The sequence below is a fragment of the Ammodytes marinus genome (genome assembly GCF_949987685.1).
Source record: "Ammodytes marinus genome assembly, chromosome: 6".
Classification (NCBI taxonomy): Eukaryota; Metazoa; Chordata; class Actinopteri; order Uranoscopiformes; family Ammodytidae; genus Ammodytes; species Ammodytes marinus.
Window position 1 is genome coordinate 10,045,066 of NC_137235.1, and position 26,944 is coordinate 10,072,009.

Genomic DNA, 26,944 nt, shown 5'->3' on the forward strand with positions numbered 1-26,944 from the left:
GGTCCACATGTCCTCAGCCGCATAAAGTAACATGTGAGCATTAGCATTAGACCCAACGGCCAAAATGTTAGTTTAGTGAAAAAACAATGTAGCTATAATATGTTTGGCTGAGTGTGGGCTGTGACCCTATACATACAATATGGACCAACAGATTCACATCTTCTCACCCTTTATGTTGCTGTTAAACAATTACCTAGGACATGCCATGCTCCACATGAGAGACTTTCTTTGTGAGCACTGAGCAGGTGGTGTGACATGCTATAAGATCAATTTTAAAAGAATACACAAGTGCCTACTTTTTATATTCCTACAGGTACAAGTGTTTAACATTGCAATTGTGCTTGCTGATTTGAGACTTGTGTGAACTATTCTAGCCATTATACAGTTAAACGAAAGGCTCACTTCTGTCTAAGTCTGCTCCTAGTCTTGAATATTCAAAATTGTACTTAAATGCCTTCATCCGAGATTTGTGCATTGCAAGACTTTTGGTGGCTGTAACTATTCCTTGTGTTAAAAGAGATCAACTGTAAAGAGATCCTTTTTTCTGCAGTAAGTACAACGTATGTAATAGGACAGAGCGACCAATGAGTGTTTTAAGACCCTTTAACGGAAACATAATGTGACTGCCGTGGACAGTGGTCATATTTGCAAGCTCGACTTTTGATTTGTGTCAGACAGTGAGCTGAATTACAACCACATGATGACATATTAGAATTTGAGGGGTTGAGGCCTTGGTTATTACAAAGAAGGTTTTTCAAACTGTAAAGTGTCTAAGAGTTGAATAGGCACAAATACACAACCACGTATCATTTTAGACTAAGGTTAAGAAATTCACTTTCTGATTCTATTATTTCAGTTATCTATTAAGAGTAAATATCTTAAAGTCTGCTTATTACTCCAGAAGCTGACTCTAAATTAAGTTTTCTTCTTTTCGTATTCTGCCTACTTTAACGCTGCCAATTTTACTAAGTGCAAACACATTTAGGATAGGATGCTCACCGCATCCCGCATCAGACCTAAAACCACATTGCACACATACATTATGGTGCAGTTCTCTTATATAATAAGCATTTAATATGCTTACCAATCTAACTAGCTACATTGACAGATAAGTTACACTTAGCTTAACACTATCTAGACCAATTTTATGTCGTCATCAAGTGTGGTCGTTGCTGTAAAGAGTTGCTGGAGCTGCCTATTAGCATAATATGCAGCTTCAGGGATATGCACCTCCTACACTGCACTCAGAATGATCAATACAAACCTTTACTTTCCTACCATTGTTAAACCCAGTTGTCATTTTACAAGTTGATTTGCGATTCATTTATTTAATGTGAACTTTGAGAAATTCGGTTTTAAGATAACAAACAATAATAGGACTTTAATTGACATTTCTAAACATAAAGACACTGATTGTTTGAATACAATTCTTAGTAATAATGCTGGTGTTACAGGTTGAAAAAAAACACACAATATAGGCTGTTCTCCTACTTTGAGCTCTCTGATTCTCTCACCCGCATAAACCTGTCTATCATGATAAATGTCTTCATGACCCCCAGCAGTTGCTTACATAAAGCATTATTAACACTACGCTTTCCTTATGTGCTATTTAGGGTTCACATCCTAAAGCCATTAGCAATAATAGACTTCCATAACTGCTATATAAATAGAAGTAACCTGAACATCTTATATGCTGTATTCCTTACTGCACCCACCATAAACTATAGGCTCAATTAACCCTCTGAGACCCACCATTCTAACATTCCGTTTTTCTATATTTTTGTATTTTACTTGATAAAAATCTTATTTTTTACACTAGCATTATGTTTTAACATCCAAATGAATCAGCACAACCTCAGGTAGTTTTATATATAACTCAATAGAAACCTTTTTGCATTTTAATATGGAATATCTGTCCAAAAACCTTAAACAAGTGAAAATCGTAACTTAAATATTGCCATATTTCATTGTAAAAAAACAGTGAACCATTAAAAAGAAAGAAAATCTAAATGTAAAAAGTTGCACACACAAGTTTGTGTTCTGCCAGAAGTTACCAGAGGTTTCTAGCTTCTTCAGTTCAGGAGTTATGCTCATTCTTTTGGGCAGTGTATACAGGCGTTTTTACCACTGGAAGTGGTAAGATGTGTCAACAGCAGAAGCAAGACCCAGTGTCAGGTAAAACATAGAGTTTTAATTAAATCTCACATAATATTGTAAACTTTGAACAATATGGTGGAAAATATGAACAATATGATTGAAAATATGAACAATATGAACAATATGATTGAAAATATGAACAATATGAACAATATGATTGAAAATATGAACAATATGATTGAAAATATGAACAAAGTAGTAGTAAATATGAACAAAGTAGTAGTAAATATGAACAATATGATGGAACATATAAATATTATGAACAATATGAACACTATGGTAATATGAACAATATGGTAGTAAATATGAACACTATTATGGAAAATATGAACAAAATCTGAAAAAAAATATATACATGGTAAATAATCAAATCATATCAATTCAAAAATCTTGTACAAACTATATAGACTATATACACTCTTCTATTTACAGATTAGCTGTGGTATTCATCATGGCAGTTTCTGTCAACAATGACACAGAGGGGCACCCTGCATGTTTTGCACCAGAATGGTGTGCTTTTTTTGCAGAGGACACACTTTCTTCGTCCTTCTGTAGCCTTTGAGGACCTGTCACCGGGGGGAGCGATAGCAACAGGGGTATGGCTGTATTGCCTCTCCCCATGAGAGGGCGACCAGTCCAGTTCCACACCAACCAGTTGAGCTGCCAGCAGCTCCTGAAACTCCTGGTGTTTCATAGGTGCGTAGTGTGCACTTTCACACATTTCCTTGTGGAGGATGAAACTATTAGTAGTCGCAATGTCGACGAAGTGGTGGAAAATGGTTTTATACCACTTCATCGATTTGCGGTGCACAGAGTAATAGCCAAGAAGCTGGTCTGACAAGTCCACACCTCCCATGAACCTATTGTAGTCTCCCACAGCAGTAGGTCGGGGGATCTGGAACCTCTCATATCCACCATCCCGAGTTTTCTGGCCTCTGGTAGTCATCTCCCCACAGTAGGCTGTGTGGATGGTGGAGCACACTGACACCTCCCGAGTGTCCTGCCATTTTACAAAAAGCAGGTGGCCATCCCTTATCCACCTTATGGACCCCTTGGAGGACTTCTTTGTAAGAGCATTCTCTCTGGTTTTGGGGGTTCCCAATCTCCCCTCACGGTAAGTGCCACATGCTCCAAAGCCAAGCTCACGTAGGTGACTGAAAAGTGCTGGGCTGGTGTAAAAGTTGTCACAGTATATGTGGTAGCCAGAACCCAGGTACTCTTTTTGGACCAGTGTCACGACTGCATCGAATGAGAGCCCTTTCCCACTTCCAACCTGTGATTTACCAGTGTAGATAGTGAAATCCACTGTGTAGCCATTTGTGTCTGCCAGTACAAAAAGCTTTATTCCCCACTTGGATGGCTTGAGCTTCAGGTACTGCTTGAGTCCAATCTTGGCCTTGGTTGCTACCATCCTTTCATCCACTGACAGGTTCTGCTTAGGATGGTAGACAGACTTACAGGCATACCGAATGGAGTCACACAGAGGTTTGACACGGTGCAGTCGATCGTACTCCTCCGTTCCTTTCTTCCTGTCATTCGCCACGTCTTCTTCTGGGTCACTCATGTGCAGATTCCACGAGATGGCCATGAATCTGTTTCTCGACATCACTGTGCGTGGAAAGGGGATGTGGAAAATGCTCTTCACCCTCCACATGTCTCTCAGTTTCGGCAGGTGCAGGATTGCCATGTACACCAAGAGTCCAAGGAACTTTAAAAACTCGCCTGGAGTGACATCTGTCCATTTGAATGTCTTCCCCTTATCCTTGTTTTTCGCAGCGTATTTATTTGTGTTGACGATAAGGATTTTTACTGTGCTGTCGTCAAAAAAACATTTAAAAATGTCAATGGGGCTTGGTTGGCTTTCTGCAAGCAGAGGTGGCTGCACACCTGGCCTACGTTTTGGAGTGAACCTTGGTAGATTTGGCAGGCAGTCTTTTTCACTTTCAGACTTCCATGGACAAGATGATGGGGTGACATGTTGCTTTTCATGTCCACATCCACGACCACGTCCACGACCCATCCGTCTCATACCAGCTGGCCTACTGAGCTGGCCCACTGCAGTGGAGGGCTCAGGCTGTGGTTGATCTACAGGAGCTGCAGGGTCTGCTTCCTCACTGTAACATAAGAGAATGAACCAATCAACATCTAAAAATATAATCAATCTAGGTTTATCAATCTATAAAACACAGTGCTTTTTTTACTTATTAGTCTGTGTTGTTGGAGTAAAAACAGTCTATGCTATCTGTAATCCAATAACACATCTCTATACTAAAACTATATATTTAGAACTGCAACTAGGTCATTGTTACCTTTAAAATGAAGTAACTCTGTTCTTATAAAAACCCTATCTCCAAATCGATTACTTTTCCTAAAAGTGATTTATTTGTCATGACAAATGTGTTCTGAGTCTGACATAAACGTAAAAAAAAAACATAGGCAAAGCGTTTTGACAAGAAAACTGTTTTTATGATTTTTATGGCTATAATTCTGTTTCTGAACCTGACCAAGAGCCACCCCGTAAAAGACACCTTGTTGCGCATCCCATCTCAGTGCCAGTGCGATCATCATCCACCCGCAGCAAGCACACGTAACTGCCACACCCCCAAACATCAAGTTGATTTGCCAGATAAGGCTACGATAATCACACTCTCTCAGCTGCTCTTACACGCAAAACAACTTTTTCCACAATCACATCCCATTATTATCCATTATTAGCCTATATGGATCTCACTGTTCAGTCTTCTAAAATGAGCGTCTTTTCTCGCTGTTGCGCAGTTTTATCAGCGGGGGTAAACATGCCAAAACACAGTCATTTTGAGTGAAAATAAGCCGGTGGCCAAACGACGACCAGAGGCCATCCATGATTTATATATAGCGGATTATTGCCTGTTTTGGCTCCGAGCACCGTTAACGTTACACACACACACACCCGCGCGCCTCTATCCATCTCACACACACACACACACACACACACACACACACACACACACACACACACACACACACACACACACACACACACACACACGAAGCGAGAGACGTCTTTTATTATAGTAAGGTTGTAGTCATTCACAATTTAATTATTTTCATAAAGGCATTATGCTAGCTAGGCTACTTACTTGTTATCCTGAAGAGGATCAATCCCGTCTCCAAACTGCCGTTCATCTTCGGAGCAGCAAGACTCCGGGGCCGAGTCCTCAATGTAGTCATCACCGGCATCCTCGTCAAAAATACACTCCAATACCTCCTCCCTTGTGAATTTACGTTTCGCCATTTATTTTGATCGCTATTCGGTTGTTTGCTTTATTTTTTCTCTTACTGTCAACTGTCAAACTGTCAACTCTCAAACGCCGGTTGTCAAACTCCGCGCGAGCGGACATTGATTCACTCTGATTGGTCAGCCTACTAAAGCTATCATGAGCCAATAGGAGTGTATAAAGTACTAAACGTCACTAGCTAAGATGGCGACTGAAGCTAAACCTATAAATCATTTGTTTACTGCGAGACAGCGGGGGAGACGTAACTCTGTCTCTTGCTACTTAGTGCATACTCCGTGCATTCCACCGGTTATACTGCGTTACACTCAAACGAAAGTTACGAGGTTAAATCATTGGGTAAATAGGCTTCTCACACAGGTCATTTTTGGCTTGCTTTTTAGAGATGTTTGTCTAATTGTTAGCTTAAAAAACAGCATGTCTTTATCTGAAACCGTCAAGGAGATATGACGCTCTAAAGAATATATTGTATGTCGGAGCGCCGGCCGGCGCTCCCGTGGGCATGATAGAGTTAAAGCAAGGAGAAGATTTTCACGTGTTAAAGTAGTATTTTGGAATTGGAATATTCACATTCCGAGTTACAGTGGAGGAAATAAGTATTTGATCCCTCACTGATTTTGTATGTTTGCCCACTTACAAAGAAATGAGCGGTCTATAATTTTAAAGCTAGGTTTATTTTAACAGTGATAGACAGAATATCAAAAAGAAAATCCAGAAAATCACATTAAAAAAAATATAGAAATTATTTTGCATTTCATTGAGTGAAATAAGTATTTGATCCCCTACCAACCATAAATAATTCTGTCTCCCACAGATTAGTCCTCGTGCTTTAAAAAAGTATTCCTAATCTCAACTAATTTCCTGTATAAAACACACCTGTCTCAACTTGTTACCTGTATAAAAGACACCTGTCCACAGAGTCAATAAACCAAACTCCAACATCTCCATCATGGGCAAGACCAAAGAGCTGTCTAAGGACATCAGGGACAAGATTGTAGACCTGCACAAGGCCGGAATAGACTACAAGACCATTGGCGAGAAGCTGGGTGAGAAGGAGACAACTGTTGGTGCGATTATTCGAAAATTAAAGAAACACAAAATGACCATCAATCTCCCTCGGTCTGGGGCTCCATGCAAGATCTCACCTTGTGGGGTATCAATGATCATGAGAAAGGTGAGGGATCAGCCCAGATCTACACAGGAGGAGCTTGTTTATGATCCCAAGGCAGCTGGGACCAAAGTCACCAAGAAAACCATTGGTAACACACTATGCCGTAATGGATTGAAATCCTGTAGTGCCCGTAAGGTCCCCCTGCTCAAAAAGGCACATGTACAGAACCGCCTGAAGTTTGTCAATGAACACCTGAACGACTCAGAGAATGCTTGGGAGAAGGTGATGTGGTCAGATTAGAACAAAATCAAGTTATTTGGTATCATAGTGACTCACCATGCTTGGAGGAAGAGGAATTCTGACTATGACCCCAAGAACACCATCCCCACAGTCAAGCATGGAGATGGAAGTATTATGCTTTGGGGGTGTTTCTCTTCTAAGGGGACAGGTGGACTTCACTGCAAAGAGGAGTGGTCCAAATATCCTCCTGAGATGTGTGCAAACCTGGTCATCAACTACAAGACACGTCTGACCTCTGTACTTGCCACCAAGCACTAAGCAATGTTTTGATAGGGGTTCAAATACTTATTTCACTCAATAAAATGCAAAATAATTTCTATCTTTTTTTTGTGATTTTCTGGATTTTCCTTTTGATATTCTGTCTATCACTGTTAAAATAAACCTATCATTACAATTATAGACCGCTCATTTCATTGTAAGTGGGCAAACTTACAAAATCAGTGAGGGATCAAATACTTATTTCCTCCACTGTATACTGTCTGTGCTTACATGTTTGAGGGACTTTAGTAGTTTTATGTCATGCAAATCTAACTGAATCATGTTACAGCTATACGCACTCTACAAATTAAGATTCTACAAGTGAAATATGACGCACAGACCGAGCAGCATAATAGTAGGCCTATCAGGAATATACTCAATGAGAGACATTGTAAAGGTGTGGAAAATAACCAATTTTACTGTACAAGTAATGCACTTCTGTGATTTGTATGCTACATCATGCTCCCCTGCATTTATCCATTAACTGTATTTGCTTTAATATAGGCTATGTATATGATCAACATGTGATCATCATACAGTTATTAGAAACTACCAAACATAGTTAAAATAAGCAACCTCCTTGACCAATGGACATTGATGCATTAGGGATGACAATAATATAAGATATGGTAATTCACATTATAATCACATTATGTTGTGTAATAAGTAGGCCTATGTTACTGTCCTTGTTAAATGCACATCATTGTGTGCAATGTCAATCAAGTTAATAACAGTTACGACCATTTTCCCGCCCTGACACTGTACATTTTTGTTAATGAATTTTTCTACTTAAGTTTTATTTTCACTACAGGAAATAGACGTGTTGCGGAATTTTCCTAAAGTGCGGTTTTGCTACTTTTTCTAAACTAAAGGGCCTAAATGCATGATCAAGTGCTGCAGGTCCAAGAGCTTTGTTAAAGGGCGCACTATAGCTAAACAGTCAACCAGCCAAGACAAATATATAAGGTTAGTATCGATGATCGATATGTGATGAAATTGTTCTGTTTGAATCTTTTGTCTGGACATGTGTCTGTCACCCCTTTGCTTCAGTTAACCCCAATCAGTTGGTGCCAGACCTACTATTGAACTATTCGTCTCATATACACTGCAGATAAATAATACACACTATCTATCTGTTTCTGTCTGTGTGTGTGTGTGTGTGCGCGCGTGCGCGTGTGTGTGCGTGCGTGCGTGCACGCGTGCGTGTGTTAACTCTCTGATGCTGAATCAATGCGACACCTCAGGGATGGCACAGCGGAGGGGGGAAGGGTCGTATGCCAGGCTCGTTCCTCACTTTTTTTTTTAATATTATTTTTTTTAAGGAGAGGTGTGTGCGAAATAATACCCGCTCATTAGGAGCGCGCCGGCTCCTGGTTAATTCATCCTGGACTGTCATGGGCTTGTGTACGACCCCCGGGTAACACATAAATCACGCGCAGAACCAACCGGTCGAGCGGCAAGCTTCGTGCCCCTAACGCCGCTGATTTATCAACCAAATTACTGCGAGTCCTGCTCGGCCCCAACACTTTGCCGAGGAAATCACCGACTAACCCCTGAGCGAACCGATTTATTGAAAAGCTGTCCCCCTCCACTTCCATCTCCTTTCCTCCCCGCCCTGCCCCGCTTTCTGCGTCACTCCACTCATCTCTCACTGACTTAATTAAAATCTATCCCGTTGGCACGTTGGCATTTATTACAACCACTGGGCTAATGAAACAAAGAACACGACAAAACCAAAGCTGCTTTGTGCCCATAAACGTTCATTACAGTGCAACACACACACACACACACACACACACACACACACACACACACACACACACATGTATACTTATTGGCATTTAAACAGTGGGGCCTATTTGGCATGTGTGTGTGTCTCAGTCAGCAATCTCAGCATAGAATCACTGAGGAAAAAAACAATAACCATTAAAAGCAATTCAACCCCTGTGTTTGTTGACATTGGTTATGATTCTTCATTGTTTGGGGTTACAAAGCTGTATGTGTAAAACAAACAATCATAATTGCAAAATTAAGATTTTAGAAATAGACATTTTACTTTTGTTCTGATCTAATTACAGTAAAGTGGCATCCTTTCCCTTTGCTGAAAACTGAGTTTCCACATTTCATTAAAGAAAATTAATAAATATTACATTGAAAATAAAGCATTGTTTTTACTGCAAATATGGAAAACATTAAGAGCCACATATGAAGAAATATATGCTGTTTTTGTTTGCTAAAACTCTTTTGGATGTACATGACTTAATTGAATAGATGTACTGTTTTTTTGACTTTATATGTTTGACCTCAGAGAGATGTAACTTTCTGATGTTATATTACTCCTAACAGTAATCCAAATAAACGTTTTATTTTTTATAGTTTTATTTAGTAAGGATTTTGGGGATAAGTGTCAACACTAATCACATAAAGTTTATGAAGATTTATTTTTATTTAACCATAATTCACAACTAGAGTCTGCAAAACCCAAAACAGAAAGGACATTTTCTTCAGGTGTCTTCAAGATAATGGGTTCAAAGCCTTTTTATGAGCATTTCTCATCAAATCAGACAAAGTCATGAAATATCACTGTGATACAACTTCAACCAAGTTTTTTTTCTGAGCTGTGACAGAGTCTAGAAGAACATTGAAAAAATTAAAAGTTAAACAACCGTCAGATGTGAAAGAGAGAAGCACACAGCTCTGAAGTTTAGTTGACAGGATAATAAAGTATTACTATTATACATAGGCTATAGTTAGCTAATTAGTTTTGACATAATTAGAATTGTCTTCAGTGTGTGGGAATAAGTTTAAATTGGGTTAGAAAATGTTTGGTGATCAGGTGCTTGTGGTTTATTCAATAAGTAAAGGTTGGAGGCCCTGGATTTCATTATTCTCACTTAACATTTCGTTGAATCACAGGTGTGGAGGAGGCTTATCCTTGACCTTTGTAAAAAATAAGTGTGACATCACTTAACTCAAGATTCACTTTATGGACAACTTTAAGTATAGCACCTTTTCAAAAGCAAAGTCACAAAGTGCTTTAGTGATAAAACTGTAACTGGACCCAGACACAGCATGGATCTACTGGGACAAAAACTGATTTGTTTGAACAGCAGAAGTCATAAAATAAACCTTTGACACTGGACAAGTTGCAATATAGGCTACTAAAAGGCCTGCAAAAAACTTTATTTTTTCCAAATCATTAGACTATATCCTACTATTGTGAATTTTAATAAAACCCCTTGCAATTTGCTTAAAGGTACTAGTTTTGCTTGTAAGATTGGGTTCATGTCCGTTACACTTCATATCAATAGCCTGAATGTTTCTAAGGCAGGGCCGATGGGAGGATCCTTGGTGTGTCGTGTTGGCTGTGGGCCCATCCAGTCCGGATCAAATGTGATCTGAAGTCATAAGACGCCTCTAAACCTAATGACAAAAGCTGCTAATTTACTGGAGAGTCAGAGATGGGTGGTGGTGGTGGTGGTGGTGGATTGTTAAAGGTTCTTGAAATTACGCCGTTAATTAATTGTGCCAATTTGTTTCTATTAAATAAGAATAACACGTATTAAAGAACTCAATTAGGGTTAATTAATCCTGCTTCTAAATTGCGGTAGAAAGAAACAGCTCGGAGTGGAGGACTTTCTCTGATTCTTTTTAACCTCAGGGTTTGTTTCTTCGTCCACCTCTTCCCTCTTGGAGGTTATATGCAGCCATTGGTTTCTCTCCTCCTCTCCACTGCTCTACCCTTTTTTCCACTCCTTGCCTCCTCTTGAGAATTGGAAATGGGGGATGGAGACGGGGAATGTGGAAGGTGCTAAATTAGCTGGCTGATCCGCGCTCATTGCCGCATACACATCCCCCTATTACTGCGCCCCAGCGCCGCTTAATATTCCGGGCATGGCGGGCACGTCTAGATAGCAGATTTATCAAATGGGAAAATGAATGTATGATGATCAGTTAAATTGAAAATCAGCGCCCGGGTGACAGGCCGCGCTGACACCTCGGTAATTAGAAAGAAAAATGATGGCGTCCGAATGCATAATAGAGCAAAAACAATTTACGCTATCCCCCCACGCCGTAATGATCGCGCGTTCAAATTGAAAATTTCTCCCGGTTGAAATTGAATTCATAAAGTGTGATGCATGAGCGGCACGGCCACAGCGGGAGGGCCCGCCCGGTCCAGGCTCAGGCTTGATCGATTGGTCGTTTGTGTTGGTTCGTGCCACCGAAACATCTCTCTCTCTCTCTCTCTCTCTCTCTCTCTCTCTCTCTCTCTCACCCACTGACTCACCCTCATTCACCCAGAGTTTACTCAGGGTTTCTTGTTTTGACATCTGTTTATATTTTTCTGAAAGTCACTATAGCAAAACAATGTCCAAAGCAACTCAAATCATATGATGGCTTATAAACATGTTTCTGGAGTTGATTTAAACTCTGCATTCTGTTATAATAAGTGTCATTATTATCTGCAAATTAATTAAAGCTGCGGACATATTGGCTCCAGGTCCTACACATTATTGTTCTTCACTTGGATCCTAACGTGAAATGTTAGGTTTCCTTGATGCTTAATAAATGCCGTCTTTTTAAGTGTATCACTTTGATTATATTGTTACCCATTTTTTGCATTTGGCTTGTCTCACCACGCGTGTCCTATAAGGTCTTGCTGAAGGGATACCAAACCTATATTTTCTAATTTATCGCACTCTTGAAACTAACCGATTATAATAAAGCGTTCCCCCTTCCAAAAAGGGGGAGGGAATAAAAGTAGAAATTTCACACTGCGCACGCGGAATGAACGATTTAATGTGATTGTTTCAGTCGAAGGGGACGTTTCCTGAGGCCTTATGGGAAAATAATGTCCTTATGAATTAAATAATAGGGTTATTACTTTCATTGATTTTAGCTGTCTGGGAATTTAGTGTTGAGCTTCGGTCTTAACCCATCCTCCCCCTGCTGCTTTTCACTCTTGCTCCCTCCTCGTCCTCTTGTCTAATTATTTTCCTATAAGCCCCCCGCTTCCTACAGCGCAAATAGCAGAGTCACTGAGCGAAAATTATGTAAATATTATTAAAGGGACTGAGGCACGGAAATTCATTTTTAGGTCGGCGCAGCAAAGTAAAGCCCTGTCCCTCGGATCCCCCTCAATTTATTTGCAAATAAAGGCGAGGTGACCGGGAGGGATCAGGGATATTTAGCCGGGCTGTCAACACGGCTCCTCCGTGCAACTGGCTCGCCAGAATTAATGGTTTTAATAATTGGGATTTCAGTTTCCGGGGAATTGGTGGCGTTTACACTTCATAAGCTAACACACACTCTTTTCCTGAACAGGCGCGCGAGCACGAGTAGCGAGTGCACGCGGACACACACACACACAGACACACACAGACACACACACACACACACACACACACACACACACACACACACACACTTGCACCTTCAGGCTATGAGAATCTGTCTCCTCTCCTGTCCCTAAACATCTCTAATTCAGCAATTCTTCAATCTTACTTTCTCCCACCTTACTTTCTTTCTTTTTTGAGCTCAGCCAACTATTGGTCAAAAAATTATTAATACAAGCCTGGCACATCACTCCCCTCTCCCTTCTCCCTCTGCCTCCCCTATATCTTTATCTGTCTCCCCCCGAGGGACACGCAGTCCTATTAGAACAAATGACGAGGGGCCCAGGCGCTTTTGTGAAAAGGCGCAGGCGGGCGGGCGCGCGCCTGTCCTATTATGTGCGACACATGATCAATAGGGCGATAACGCAGCAACATCAATATAAGCGACAGAACAATGAGGGATATCATCGAACATCTATCTTAATATAGCCGACTACAAGGGCCGTCTGACAACCGCGGCAGCTCATGAAAATTCCGCCCCACGAATCTAGCACCATCTCCTCCTCCTCCTCGCGCTCAATAGATGCGCACTCACGCACGCCTGCAAACACGCACACATCCACGGTGCAGCTGGCGCGGCTATTATTTTCCCATTTCAATTTGACACCCCTGCCTTTCATGCTAATTCTATTATTGTAGGAAGTTTATGTGATTCCATATCACTAGAAATCGGTAATGTCTAATAACCCTTTGGGCTGAAAGGAAGGGAGAAAAAAACTGCCTCCAGACCCGCGGCAGCCAGTGGGAAAATAATTACTTTCATATCAACTCAGCAGGAGGCGCAGGGTCCTATAGCCCGCGGCCACTAACCTCATTCCAGCTCGGCCTTTCAAATGAATAAATTTGTTAAAGCAATAAATACAAACAGCCAGACGGACTTGAGCCTCAGCTCTGGCTCACTACACAGAGAAAAAGGAGGGTTTATCTGCTGTAACATGACAAAAAACCCACGATCCAAGGTTTCCCCCATTCAACATGGCTCTAGAAAGACAGTGAATCAATTTAAACAATAACTTTATTTATCAAAATGTTTACATATAAATATCTCGTTTTTACAACATCTGAGGATTTCTGTTGTGTGTAAGATGTTTATTGAAGCCTATAGTTTCTGTTACAAGTTGGTCGCCAAAAAAGAGAGAAAGAACCTGCTTCTAAAGGTGTATAGGCCTAAAGCCTGAATATGAGGACAGCCACAGCTTTTTGGGGGGCCATCTGGATTGATCACACATTATGATTAAAAAATAGATGAGAATTAAGTCTCCTGATTCCTGATATGTTTTTAGAGTGTCTCAGCAGAGCTTTGGGAATGTTTGACTAGTCTGAGCGGTGTTGGTCCTTTGTTTATGTTTGCTCCTTGCAAGTGTTAGTCCATATCGACATCCTCTCCATCTGTTGCGGGTGTTTCTTGACAGTCTGTGTTTGCCTCGAGACGCGCAGAGAGGTCTGGAGACGCTCGCTCCTCTCTTGCACCCTTCTCTTTTGCACACGGCTCTGCAGCTTGGCAGCCATTGGTCGCTGCCTCTGTAGGAACTTTCATACACCTCTCCTCGCTGCTGTCAGAGGACTGTGGGGAGCTCAGCCTGGCCACAGCTGTCTCAGACACTCTGTTTGGTGGAGGAGACCCAGGGAATCTTGTGTTACTGCAGTCACCACCACACTCCTCCACGTCTGTCCCCTCCACTCTATTGCTAATGTGATTGTGATGATGCTGCTGCGTATTGTGCTCCGTATGATCCAAGTTAACAGGCTTAGTGCTGGACAAGCTGGAGAGGTCAGAGGGAGCGGGGCTCCCTTCACTGGGCACACACCTCTGTCCTAGGCCCAGCCTGTCTATGCTGTTGTCTGGACACGGTAAGGCCTTCAGCGCTGTTTGGGGAACTAGAAAGCCCAAGGGCTGATGGGTAATGGGGTAAAGCAAGAAATGACCTTTGCCCACAAGTGTCCTCTGACTGGGCAACGAGGGGAAGTCCAGGTGAGTTTTGCGTCGAGGCGTGGCATCAGAGAGGAGGCTCTCCACACTGAAAGGGTTGCGTTTCTGCAGGGCAGAAGACCTGGGGCCTCCAGGGCTGGAGCTGTGCGTGCTGCCTGGAGAAACCTGCTCGGGTTCTCCTGCGGTTCTTTGGTTTTGGTGGTTCTGTAGTTGGCTGAAGTTGTGTCGTGTTTGGTCACAGCTGGATTCAGTTTGGTGTCCTCCTGCACCCTTTGTTGCTGGCAGTTCCATGTGAAAAGTCCCGTTACCGTTTGAATGCTGCTGGTCGCTGTCAGTATAGAGGGAGGCCCCGCTGTCGCTCTCTGAACCTCCAGGTGTGTGGAAGTTGTCGCCGTGGAGAAGTTTGTTCTGTGACTTGAGCAGCTTCCTCTCCTGTTTCCGTTTCTTCTTCTCGGCACGCTCCTGATCCCTGCGTGCGATCTCCTCGGGGTCCATGGGCTCGCCACTGCACGTGGTCGGGTGGGAGTTGTGAGCAGGCCGCCCTGGCCCTTTCTTTGTGTTCTCCTTTTTTCTCCATTTCGCACGTCGGTTTTGGAACCAAACCTATGCACACGTAAAAAAAACACAAACATGAAATACACACATGAGAAATGTACAGAGCTGATTTTTGTTTGAAAACAATTTATTTCTATGTCAATATCTGTCAAACTTTTTGTATTTATATCAATTTGTTTGTGCAGTTTGATAAGGCTGATTAATGTATTAGATCGATTATACATAATCCTCAACTATTTCAATCACTCAGGTCATTTTTCAAGGAAAAATACAAGATGTGATTGTTTTAGCCTCTCTAACATAATTATTATTAAATTTTTTTGTAAATCAAAAATGTATGTGTTTTGGAGTGTTCAAAAAAATCACCTTAGACTCTGGAGGAAATATGATTATTCCCTATTTTATGACTAGATGCTCATTAAAAGAATGTATCAATTAATCGACAATGAACATCATTTTTATTCTCAGCATTAGTTGAGATGCATGGACTATACAAGTTTTAGAAAACAGGACATTCATTAATTTTATCCTTATTTTCAAAATCTGGCACACCACTGTGAACACCAATCTGGTGCATTCCATTCCAAAATCCCTGCAATAAACACCTCCTGTAAAGACACTGAAATGTTAATTTGTTGAGGGAATGATTTGATACAAATCTGTGCTCATTTATAAGGATCTTTTCATTTTCTTGTAATAATAAATCATCCCCCTCAAGAGAACAAAAACACTGACTTAGGCATTTTAGACGAAATGTCACTCAGGGTGTGTTTAGACAACCCCAGACAAGAACAGACCCCACACCTGCCATGACAATAAATCAGTGTCATGGTGGTTATCAGATGGTAAGGACGAAACCATATTGCCTACAAATCCAAATAAATTCCACAAAGCCCTGAAACAAATGAAACCTTTGTCCTCTGCCTGTCCGTCTATCTGTGTCACTGCAGCTCTCCCTTCAACTACACATCTAAAGAGTACAGGCCTACATTAGGTTAATAGGTCACAGAGGTGGACCAGCAGATGCACATATGTGCCCGTGTTAATTACCACTGAGTCAGTGTAATAGGCGCCAGTTATATTTAATTGTACCGTAGCTAAATCAGCCATACCCCGTCTCTATATTCTTTCACACCCAGCCCTCCGCTCATATGGGGCTTAACACTTTGACGGCAACCCCCGGCTCTCCTCCCTCCGCACCGAGCCAAGAGAGGGCGCTTCCCCCGCCTGAGAGCTCTCACTGCCCGGCCTCTGGGCGCGCTCTGGGCCGTATGTTAGGTGCTGATAACGCCAGGAGTTTAGCATGCAGAAGCAGGATCCGCGAACATTGCATAATAAGGACGGGACACCAACATCATGTGCGACAATGGCGCTTCTTATGAATTGTTAATGTTGGTTATATCTTTCCCCCGCAAACCTGGTGATAAAGGAGCGCTAAGCAGCTTGAGGGAGCAATAATCTGAGGTTTAGAAGCGAAATCCCCAAACAACACGCAGCGACGGAGAGCTCTGCTCCTGTGCCGCTTTTACTCGATCCAGCCATGCATGCGAAGTGTATGTGGCTCATCTTGAAAATACATGAACATGCCTTATATTACAGAGAATGTCCTACATGGATTCACAGCTTTTTCATACTGAGCAAATAAAATGTAGTCTTTTAAACTTGCATGCCTTTTTAAATCATTATTATTAACATCATAATTACATTAGGCTAATTTTGTTATTATTCTAACTATTATCATGCTAATGTCATATTATTATGAAATTAGATACATCTCTTAAAGAAATGTGAAAGAGAAGCTTCACTTTTCACGTAATTGCTCAAAAAGATGCACCCAAAGCTCTGGGCTTAAATTAAATTGTATTATTTATTTATTTTAAATAATATTTATTTATCATGTAAATAGTGCTGAATATTTTCCATCACACACAAAACATCTAATATTGTAATATTAATGTATGTATTGAATTGTATTGCTTAAATAATATCGTATCAATAATAATAACAGTTATTATATAATATTAATAGTAGTCAAGTAATAAATAGTGTAATAAATATAATAACAAGTTACTTGTGAGTTTAGCTTAAATGAAGCACATTTTACTGAACCACCAAAATAAAATAAAAAGAATTAGCCTAATGGTAGAATTGTGAATAAACTGTCAAATATTTAATGATTATTATTATTATCTGAAGATAGAGGAAGAATACTATAGTTACCATTTTCAACCCTTTTGCTCAGTAAATAGTCTTGTTTTTATTAACCCATAAATCAATAGGTTGCCTGCATGCATAATTCAAAGGAGACCCTTTATTGATGCTTTGATAATTGACAAATAGCGAGCTCAGCGTGGGCCAGGCCTTCATGGGTCATCACAAAACAAACGCCCCTCTGACATTTTCTTTATAATTAGCCTAGTAGTCTATATGTTTTGTGGATTTTGACATGGATTGAAATTGAATGAAATATCCGAACAGTAACCCAGAACAATAACACAAACAACTCAGTAAATGAATTCATGCTCCTCAAAATAGCCTATCTGACTCTTTTCTTTGGCGTATTTACCTGAACCCTGGATTCCACGAGGTCGAGCCTGAGCGCCAGCGCCTCCCGCATGAACACATCCGGATAGTGACTTTCGTTGAAAGCCTTCTCGAGCTCCTCCAGCTGCCACCCGGTGAAATTTGTCCTCGTGCGTCTCCGTTTACAACCGGGACTGTCCTTGTCCGGGTCCCCAGAATCTGCAGTGGTCGACGTATGTGTTTGTGTGTGTGTTAATAAGTGTGCATGTTAGTGTTTGTGTTTGTGTTGGTGTGGTGAGTCAGTGAGAGAGAGAGAAAGAGAGAAGAGACTGAATTTGCTTGTAAAGTACCAGCTTGGTGTAAAACTGACCGCTGTCACAACTTTTCCTTTTAAATATGTTGTTGCTTGTGAATTCTGATAAATCATTTCACACATTTTACGCCTAAAATAAACTTTAAGGCTATAGCCTAATTGATATTCAAAAAAAAATATGAACATTCCCAATAATTAAGGCCTAATATTCAGTGAGTTATGGAACCAAAATAATTAGCTGCCAATATAAATTTGATACAGATTAATGACAATTGGTCAATAAGCCTTTTTGCCCATATCTTAACCTAAAGTGTTTTTTTTGTCTGCAGTAAACGTACTTTAATTAAACTGCATGTCATTTATTTTTTAATTCACCAAGCTCCAAAACTTTTAATCAATATGTTATTTATTTATTTTTACACTTAAGACTGACTTTGTTGTTCAAAGATCTGCCTTCAAAGGCTACGAAAGTGATTCATTTGTTCTCAAAATCCCTAATTTGGCCATAAAACAACGCAATTTCATTGAGTACACTTGATATTACAATGCATTGTCTTCACACAGGTGCATTGATGAGGCATTGGACTGAAAGAGCCAGGCCTTACCTGAGAGTTTGTACTGCTGGCTGTCGGAGGAGAGCAGCGCGTTGGAGCTGACCACAGAGGCCGAGCAGGAGCCGTTAAGTAATCCGTCTATAGAGAAGGGGACGGTGGCCGCGGACTGCAGCTGGTGCCCGCTGGTGAGCTCGTAGACGTGCTGGTGGTGATGGTGGTGGTGGTGATGGGGACGGAGCGGGTAGGGGAATCCCACCAGCCCGCCCAAGGAGCCTCCGAACTGGGCGTGAGGATGCTCGAGTACCCGACTGTCCATGCTCGCCCGGGCTGCGGCGGGGCCGAAGTGAAGAAGCAGAGGGAGGCAGTGTGGCTGAACATGCAGTCAAACCAAAACAAAAAGTCACGGAGAGGAAGAATAAGAAGCTGCGAAGAGGAAGAGGAGAGAAGGGAAGCCAGGCGGACGGCCGTCTCCCGCGGCCACGGTAGGCTACAACGGTCTGTGGTGGAGCGACTGAGGAGAGCAGGCTATAGGATACGAGGTATTTCACGTTTACGGTCCAGCCGAGATGTCAACCCTGCTCTTTCTCTCCGCGAGCCAGCTCATTAGGACTCCTCCATCTGCTCGCGGGACCAATAAGAAACGTTAATCGCCCTGTGACGTCAGAGACGCGGTTAATGGAGTAACGGAAGGCAGCGCGCGCACGAGGAAAAATAGAGAGATAGAAAGAGAGAAAGGTTTTTTTTCTTTTCGGATCGATCGCTAATTACACCTGGCGCGGTCCTTTAATTCAGCGCTGTCAAAACAATGAGGACGAAGCTAAACCGGCGCGTCGAAGCGGCCAAGTGAATGATAGGCTGACTCCATTAGCCTGCATTGAATATAACCTGCATATTTTATATATGTATATATATTTTTTTTCTTAATATGCGGAACAACGATTTCCCCTAACTTTTAGAAGTAGACCTAATCCCTCTTTTTTATTTCTCTTTTCTGCGTCTAGTCTCTGCTCTGGTGCGTGCGCGCTTCGGCATCATGTGTGCGTAAGTGTTTTACAGGGGCATTCAGGGCCAGATTGATCCAATAACTGCGCCTTTATCATCCCCCCCCCTTTTCCTGAGCTGTCACATCGCATTTTAAACTACAAGCCTCTCACCGTCTCCCAGCACACACCCCCCCCCCCCCCCCCACACACACACACACACACACACACACACACGTACCACAGTGTGTGTGCCGTCTTACCAAAGCCAAACCCCGCGTCATTATCTCGATTTTTCACCTCAACAGCTTACACCGATGTTTAGTTGTAAATGACGAGCAGAGTGTGTTTCAGGCTACATGGGGTGACGTTTCCAATAACTCCATACATCGCATGTGCAGTCTCCTTTCAATCTGATCTATGCATGTAGGCTATAGCCTATATCTGCAAGTATTTTTATCCTGCTGTCTATTACTTTGGCAGGAATACTTTGCAACTATTGCATTTATTTTTACTGGTTTCGTCAAACAAGATAAGTCTAAATAGAAATAAAAGACATGCGTGTGTCATAGACTGCTTCTCACCTTGGAATTAGCCTAATAATAAAGTATCTTATATTGCACTTTTCAAAATACACTAAAGAAAAGGGAAAATACACACACACACACACACACACACACACAAGGTTTAAACATAAATATAGTTATCACGTATACAAATAACCCAGGATATCAATTAAATTAAAGTTAACTTTAGATTATAAACATACCATTATTATTTAAGTGGTTCAATTTCCACCCATTCTTGTCAAATGAACTGATGCAGTCTGTGTAATATAATCAAAAAGCTACACAGCAGCGTGTGTATATCTTGATGTGAGATTGTTTTGTCATCTGCTGTTTCTAATATCATGAATTAACTTTAAAACTCATTCATCAAAGACCCAAAACAAACTGGCAGAGTGCAACCAGTGAATTTCTGCAAGTATTTGAGTGTTTTGATCCCTCAAGTGAAATCCTCTGCTCTATTTTCCACCAATAGATGGAAGTAGAGAGCATCTACATACAAAGTAGGTATGAATGCTAGTATACATGTTTTGCTGCACCAATATGATAAATGATAATATGATGTGAAAAGATGTGAATCAACCTACACCGACTTCACTTTAATGATATTCTTTACAGTTTATCTGGTGGGCCTAGTTCAGAACGTATTTTCCAGTTAATTGAGGACACTCAATTAAATGGTTAGGGATGAAAGTGGCTTTCAAAATAATCTTTATAAAGAAAGAACACACATTATGACTGTATTTATTTCTTTTCTTTAAGTTAAAACTTTAGACCATGCACCATTCACTATTGTGTTATATTTTAAAAGCTGGATGTGGTACAATGAACTGGATTGATATCACAGTAGAAACAGGTTCCACAAAATATGTATACGGCTTGTGGATGCTATGTGGTTAGCCGAGGCTTTTCTCAGTTCTCTCCGCCTTTTATTAGCGGCACTTGAGATTAGCGACATTTGAACCCAGGTTTGTGTTCCTCTAAGTGTTGAGCCTCTTCTTTGAATGGTGATCTCCTTTGAATAAAATCAACCACACAATGGACACAAAGCCTTAAATGGCATTGAGTCTCAGTGGCTATGGGCTAACAAACAGCGGTAGAAAACCACAAGCTAAAAGGAGTCTTAAGGCCCTGGTGGTATTAATTCAAACACTATTACTGCTCCATTATGTATAGTTTAGGAAATATAGCAGATTGATCAGAACGCAATGCAGAACAAGCACAAAATTGGACTTCTTTCTTTGGAAAACCCTTCCTCCTCTGATTCCTAAAATAGACACTTGTGGCCAATTTGTTCAAAGATTTCTTTAGATAAATTGTGGAAGATAGTATTTGTATTTTAATAAGAGGTGAAATGGCCTTGACAGAAACTGGTCAGGGGGACTAGCATCTGAGGGCCCTGAAAACCCTAAAATACTACAGTCCGGTGAGTTACTGTTTGGGTTCTTCTAGGACAATTTCAGTGGTAGGCTAATAACGTTTTACTTTTAATGGAGATGTCATGGTTAGAACATTTATCACTTTTTATCAATATAGAAAAAAAAATGGCATTATTAGCCATTGAATGGGTGGCGACTTAAACAAGACTAAAGCTGGAATTATACGTGCTTAGTTTGTCCACAATAGGCATGGACCGGTATGATATTCTGACAGCATGATAACCTTAAGCCAAAATACCACGGTTTCACGGTATTGCGATTCCAGCTCTCAAATGTGTTATTTTGAAATGTCTGGGTAAAAAACAACATTTCGCCTGAACTGATCTTTTAATTTTTCAAACAACATGTAGAATTTTCTGAAAATTAATAAACTTGCGTAAACTTAAGATCATTGGCGGTATAGAAACCTTGACTTTTTCAAACCCCGGTATATATACCTTGTAAAGCGGTCATTGTCCCATACCACATAACACGTTGTTGAGTTTTGGGAGGTCTGCGCATCAGTTCATCTGTGAGTCTCTCCAACCTTTGGTCACCCATAAAACCCTTCTCTGTGTGGGTCAGCGATTACGTTTACGTGCAGAAAAGGTTTTCCCTCGAAGCTGCCCATATATAACAGCTCTGGGAGGTTTTACTTATATTAGTGGGCTGGAGTTAAATGCTAAGGTTGAATGCTATCATGCTCAGATTGACAAAGCTATACATGCCAATGTTTAGCATGTTTAATGTTTACCATGTTAAGGTGTTAGTTTAGTGTGTTTGTTATTTGGACTAAACACAAAGTACTTTACGTTTTGGGTAGATTACAATGTTGACCTGATGATGGCTGAAAAGTTATGAGATCACCAAAGTTAACATAGTTATTCCGCTGGGGGACATGAATGGGATGGCAATCCATCCAATAGTTGTCAAGACATTGCACTCAAAACAACAATTTTCAACCTCAAATTGCCCCTAAAGGAAAAGCAGGGTTCATCAGGTCACAGTGATTAGGATTCATCCTCTGGAAACAATGAATGTCTATAACATTATACTGTATATTAGATATAGCCTAAGAAGACACTGCCTATTCCTATCACAAACAAGGCAATTTTAGCAAAAATTAACACAACACAGAAACAGTAAGTATAAATGTTCTGTCGGTCTGGTGGAGTTTAAAAATATAAAGAGAAGGTAACTGCAATTCAAATTTCAAATTATCCTATTGAGTTAAGGGTCTGGTTTAATGGAAATTGGTGCTTGAATTGAAGTGTGCGTTGGAAAATGAAAGGTTTTGGAAATGCACAATAGTGGCACTGGCCAGGAGCAACTGAGGGGTCCAGGTGGACATATTTGGGGAAGCGATGGAGAGAGAGAAAGAGAGGGAGAGAGAGAGAGAGAGAGAGAGAGAGGGAGGGAAAGATTATACATATAAATTGTAAACGGTGTCACAGGGGCCAAATCTTGCCCGAGGCGGTGACTGCTTCATTTTGTGTTAAATTTCTTGACAGAAAGCCACCCGCGTGCTGGTGAATACTGAATGGTAATCAGAGCTGCTTGAATAAGTGCCTCCCCCCTCCCTCTTCCATTACTGTGAATTAATTCGACTTTATTTATCCAATTTCTGGAGCTGACAGAATGTTAATTTGAGTTGAGATTTCTCTCTGCTGTTCTGCCTGTGACCCGTAGCCCTGGGATTGGCGTGTTGTAATAACCTGACTCTTTCACCAGAAGCTCCGATAATTGTTACCTTATTAGCATGTAAATTGTTTAATTAATATTATTATGAAGAACCATATAATCCCTCAGTTACTTGACCCCAGGTCCACATCGCGAGCAGGCGTTCTGCATTTCAATGTCTAGTATTTAAAAGGACTCTTTAATGTTGGCTGGTCGTCGGGCTGTTATAAAGCCCCTTTCCCCAATCTTAGTGCAACTTTGAACGGCTTGAGAGGGGCTTTTGATGTCAACCAGTCTCTATATCTCTCTTCTGCTCCCTCTCTATTCCCTTTTTATTTCCTTGCTTCTCTTTCTGATGTGTATTTATTTTTCTCTGCTGCCATTTTTTGAACATCAAAACCCAAACGCCTTTTTTGTCATTTGCTTATAAAAGCTGTTTTTTGAAAGGCCCCCCTCCCTCTACTTTCCCAGTGGCTGTGCGAGCCAAACACATGCAGAGCTCGATGAAAAGCAGCCCTTGACATGAGGTCCTGAGAGACCGCAGCATTTAAATTTGCTTTTTCTTCCTCACTCGTCCTTTTTTTTTCTTTTCTCGCTGGGCACGAGTGACATTGTCAGATGCTAGCTTTAATTAATTTGATAATAAGATGGGCGACTCACACACAGGCCCGGGGTTTAGCTTTTCCTCCAGTCTTTCTTCCCTCTCTCATCTGTCTGTGCAGGCAACACAACCAATCCCCCACTTGAGGGAGAAAGAGACAAAACACTGGTCCCTGCTGAGGTGATAACTTCTAAGCTGGTGTCCTCCTAAGAGCTTGCGTTGCCCATCTTGACACAAACAAGTATTTTTTTTATTTTCTTTCCAGTGAAGAATTGTATTTGGACGTGCTTCCACTGCAGTATCCCAAAATATCATTGTCACAGATTTGCCAGCACAAGCAAAAATGGTTCAAGTGTGATCCCGATTTCTTCTTAGGTTATTTTTTTACTGGACTTCATCCATTGTGAATCTAAAGGGAGTGCTGATCTGAGAACTGGCCCTTTAACATGCACACGCCCTTCAGAATAGCTAATCTTAGCCCATGACCTCACTAAACTTGGCAGATGACGAGAGGCTGATGTACAAGTTTGACACCTTCATTCTGCCAGTTAATAATTAATAGCCAAACATACATGTACAGTGATGAGACTGGGACCTCCTGACTGCCATAACCTCTTGAAACCACTTAACTGAGACTGGAAACAGAAGGTTTAATCAACGTTTGGTGCTAGTTGCTTTGTTCATCATGTGCATTGGAGGGGCTTAAAGATGATAAGTTATATTAGCATATTAAACCAAAGGATTTATTTAGTCTTTGCTGTGATGGATCTTTAATGTTGTTGGTCTGTTGTCCACCACAACTATCAGATACAGACGTGTATCCTACTGACTTTGGTGATCCACTTTCTTTTCCTATGGCACCACCATGAGTTTCACATCGATCTGGTCTAAATAAACTTCACCGTTTGTATTTACAACATAACTGCACTTTTAAAGGGATAGTTCAGTATTTTTGAAGTGGGGTTGTATGGGGTACCTAGGCAAAGTTAGTGCGTTAAAAAAAATCAATTTAGCGTACAATTGAATTGATATTTAGGTTTTAGGTTGGCATTTATATATTTGGAGAAAATGTTTTTATTCTGGCCACACCTGCAACAGTACAATGCTGACTTCTGCTACAGCACATCTCCCCCAAACTCCTTCAGGTGACTGCACTGACTGCCATCTCCATAAGGTGACGCACTAACTATAGGTACCCCAAACAAACTAACTACAAAAATACTGAATTATCCCTTTCATGGCATTCTTCTCTGCCTCAGCTGTACTTTGCGTTTAGTGCAAATTACCTAAACTTCATCATGTTAGTGTTTTCATTGTGAGTATGTTAGCAGGCCGACGTAAGGCTTTTGCTGAAGGCAGTACATCCTCACAGAGCCTGTAGCATGGCTGCAGGCACTACAGATGATCTAACCGCTATCAGACATGCAGCAATGTGTATCAGGTCAGACACACAGTCTGCCGTGGGTAAATCAGTTTGCACTTTGGGGGCTGTGTAGTACAACCACAGTCTCACCCTGTCGGCTGCTGAGAAACTTCCCCAGCAGGACTCTGAGGTTTTAATCTTTGCTCAAAAGCAACTCGACTCTGGGAGGGGTGAGGTTTAGTCTTTTACTTCCTCACCTGTTTTTCTTACCAGAATTCCTATCACAACTCCCACCCACCCTGTATTTATAGACCCTCACTGCCACCACACATCATATATAGAATCAAAGCTGCACTTGTGACCATCCATTAGCAAATAAGCTCCCAAAGTCAAACAATTTTAAAGCTCATTTTATTTCTAACCAAGGTTAATTTGAGAGTAGGTTTGGGAGTATTTCAGGTTTAGGTTAGAATGCATTTATTTGATGGTGATATCTATTTTTGAGCTCACTTTAGACTTTATTTCAGCTTTCAAAACTTCCAGAAAAGGTCCAGAAAGGGCTGAATGGAACTGAGTAGCCAAGTTAACCAGTTTACATACTGTCCTTTACATGAGGTTACCTACATGGTTACCTGAACTATCCAACGAAGGCCCCACATTCACATTGCAATCAGGACATAGAAACATCATGTCTACACAACAACAACATGGAGTATACAGTATATAAACCCCTGACCATGTGATAAGTTACTATGTGGAAGAATAAGAACTTCCTTTGAGCAGCGAAACCCTCAATACGTCTCCTGGGAAGAGGAATCAAGTCATATTTATATTTTAATTAGCAAACTAAGGTGAAGCACGGAGAGTTAATTACTCAATTACTGCGTTCAAGTTAATTTTTAACTATCTGAAATGAAGTCAGTCATTATTTAGGCGATTGGTTGATAATTAAGAGTCTAATCTAAATTAATTGTTGGGAGGCGGTGTTTGATCCTGCAGTGCGCTTTCTGCAGCCTAAAACCAGGAAAGGATGCGATTCCAATTAAAAGTGACTTGATGTATTGATGTGCTGTTTTTTTTCCCCTCCAAAATTTTTTCTACTTGTTTTTCTCCTTCCTGACACATTATGGAAGCTTTGATGATTTGGAAAAAGGAAAGAACCCATTTCCGGGCGAGTGCTTTTCAGCTCCTTCTCTCCATGCAATTAGCAACTTTTCCTCGATCTAATTATGAGCCTAATTGTGGCCCTGATAGAAATGGGAGGAAATGCACGTTGTGATTGATTTAAAGTTATTTTCTTTTAATTCCCATTTTGTTTAATATATTAAGTGATGCCTTTAAAGTCTCCATGCGTAGCCTATATTGTGTATATAGGCTAAGTTTAACGAAAGACAAACTTCCTCCATTTCAATTAAAAGTGACTTATCACCTTTTCCTGAAACGTGCTTAAAATGCCAAACATATTCAATGCTTCAGAGAGTCCAAAATGCCATTTTAATTGTTATCAGCAAGTCAGATCTCCCCCTCTCCTCTCTCCCTCTTTCTTCTGCCCACCCCCCACCTTTTCCCCCCCTCCTTGGCTGTCTTGGCACAAGCCGCACGGAAATAGACCTAATTAACCCCCCTACCCCACAGGGAAATCCGCTATGCAAATTAACATTTTCACAATAAAGTAATGATATAATTTGAGAAATGGTGACGCCAATTTTTCACGCACTGGCTCAGGGTATTTGCATATGCATTTAAGCAGCCCAATCAATACTTTCCCTCTCATCTCTTGATCATATGGAGCGTGCGCGTGGCTATAGAGAGGAGGGGGGGGGGGGGGGGGGGGGGGTTGGAACAAATTCTCAGTAAGGATGGATTTGCTCATTCTGGCCACTGGCTGGCTACTGGAGCTCAACACAACCATCTGCCGGGAGTGGAGGGGTGGATGGAAGGAGGAGAAAGTCACCTCCTCCCTC

At 41.1% G+C, this 26,944-nt stretch overlaps 1 protein-coding gene across 1 annotated transcript; it reads right to left on the bottom strand.

Moving 5' to 3' along the window:
- Positions 1 to 13,860: 13,860 nt before the first annotated feature.
- On the bottom strand, positions 13,861 to 18,688 carry LOC307251794 (homeobox protein unc-4 homolog; the record flags this gene model as incomplete). The annotated part of the gene is made up of 3 exons (XM_080029210.1): positions 13,861 to 15,030; positions 17,549 to 17,724; positions 18,424 to 18,688. 3 exons carry the CDS (start codon positions 18,686 to 18,688, stop codon positions 13,861 to 13,863), a joined length of 1,611 nt encoding a protein of 536 aa, XP_079885336.1.
- Positions 18,689 to 26,944: the final 8,256 nt, after the last annotated feature.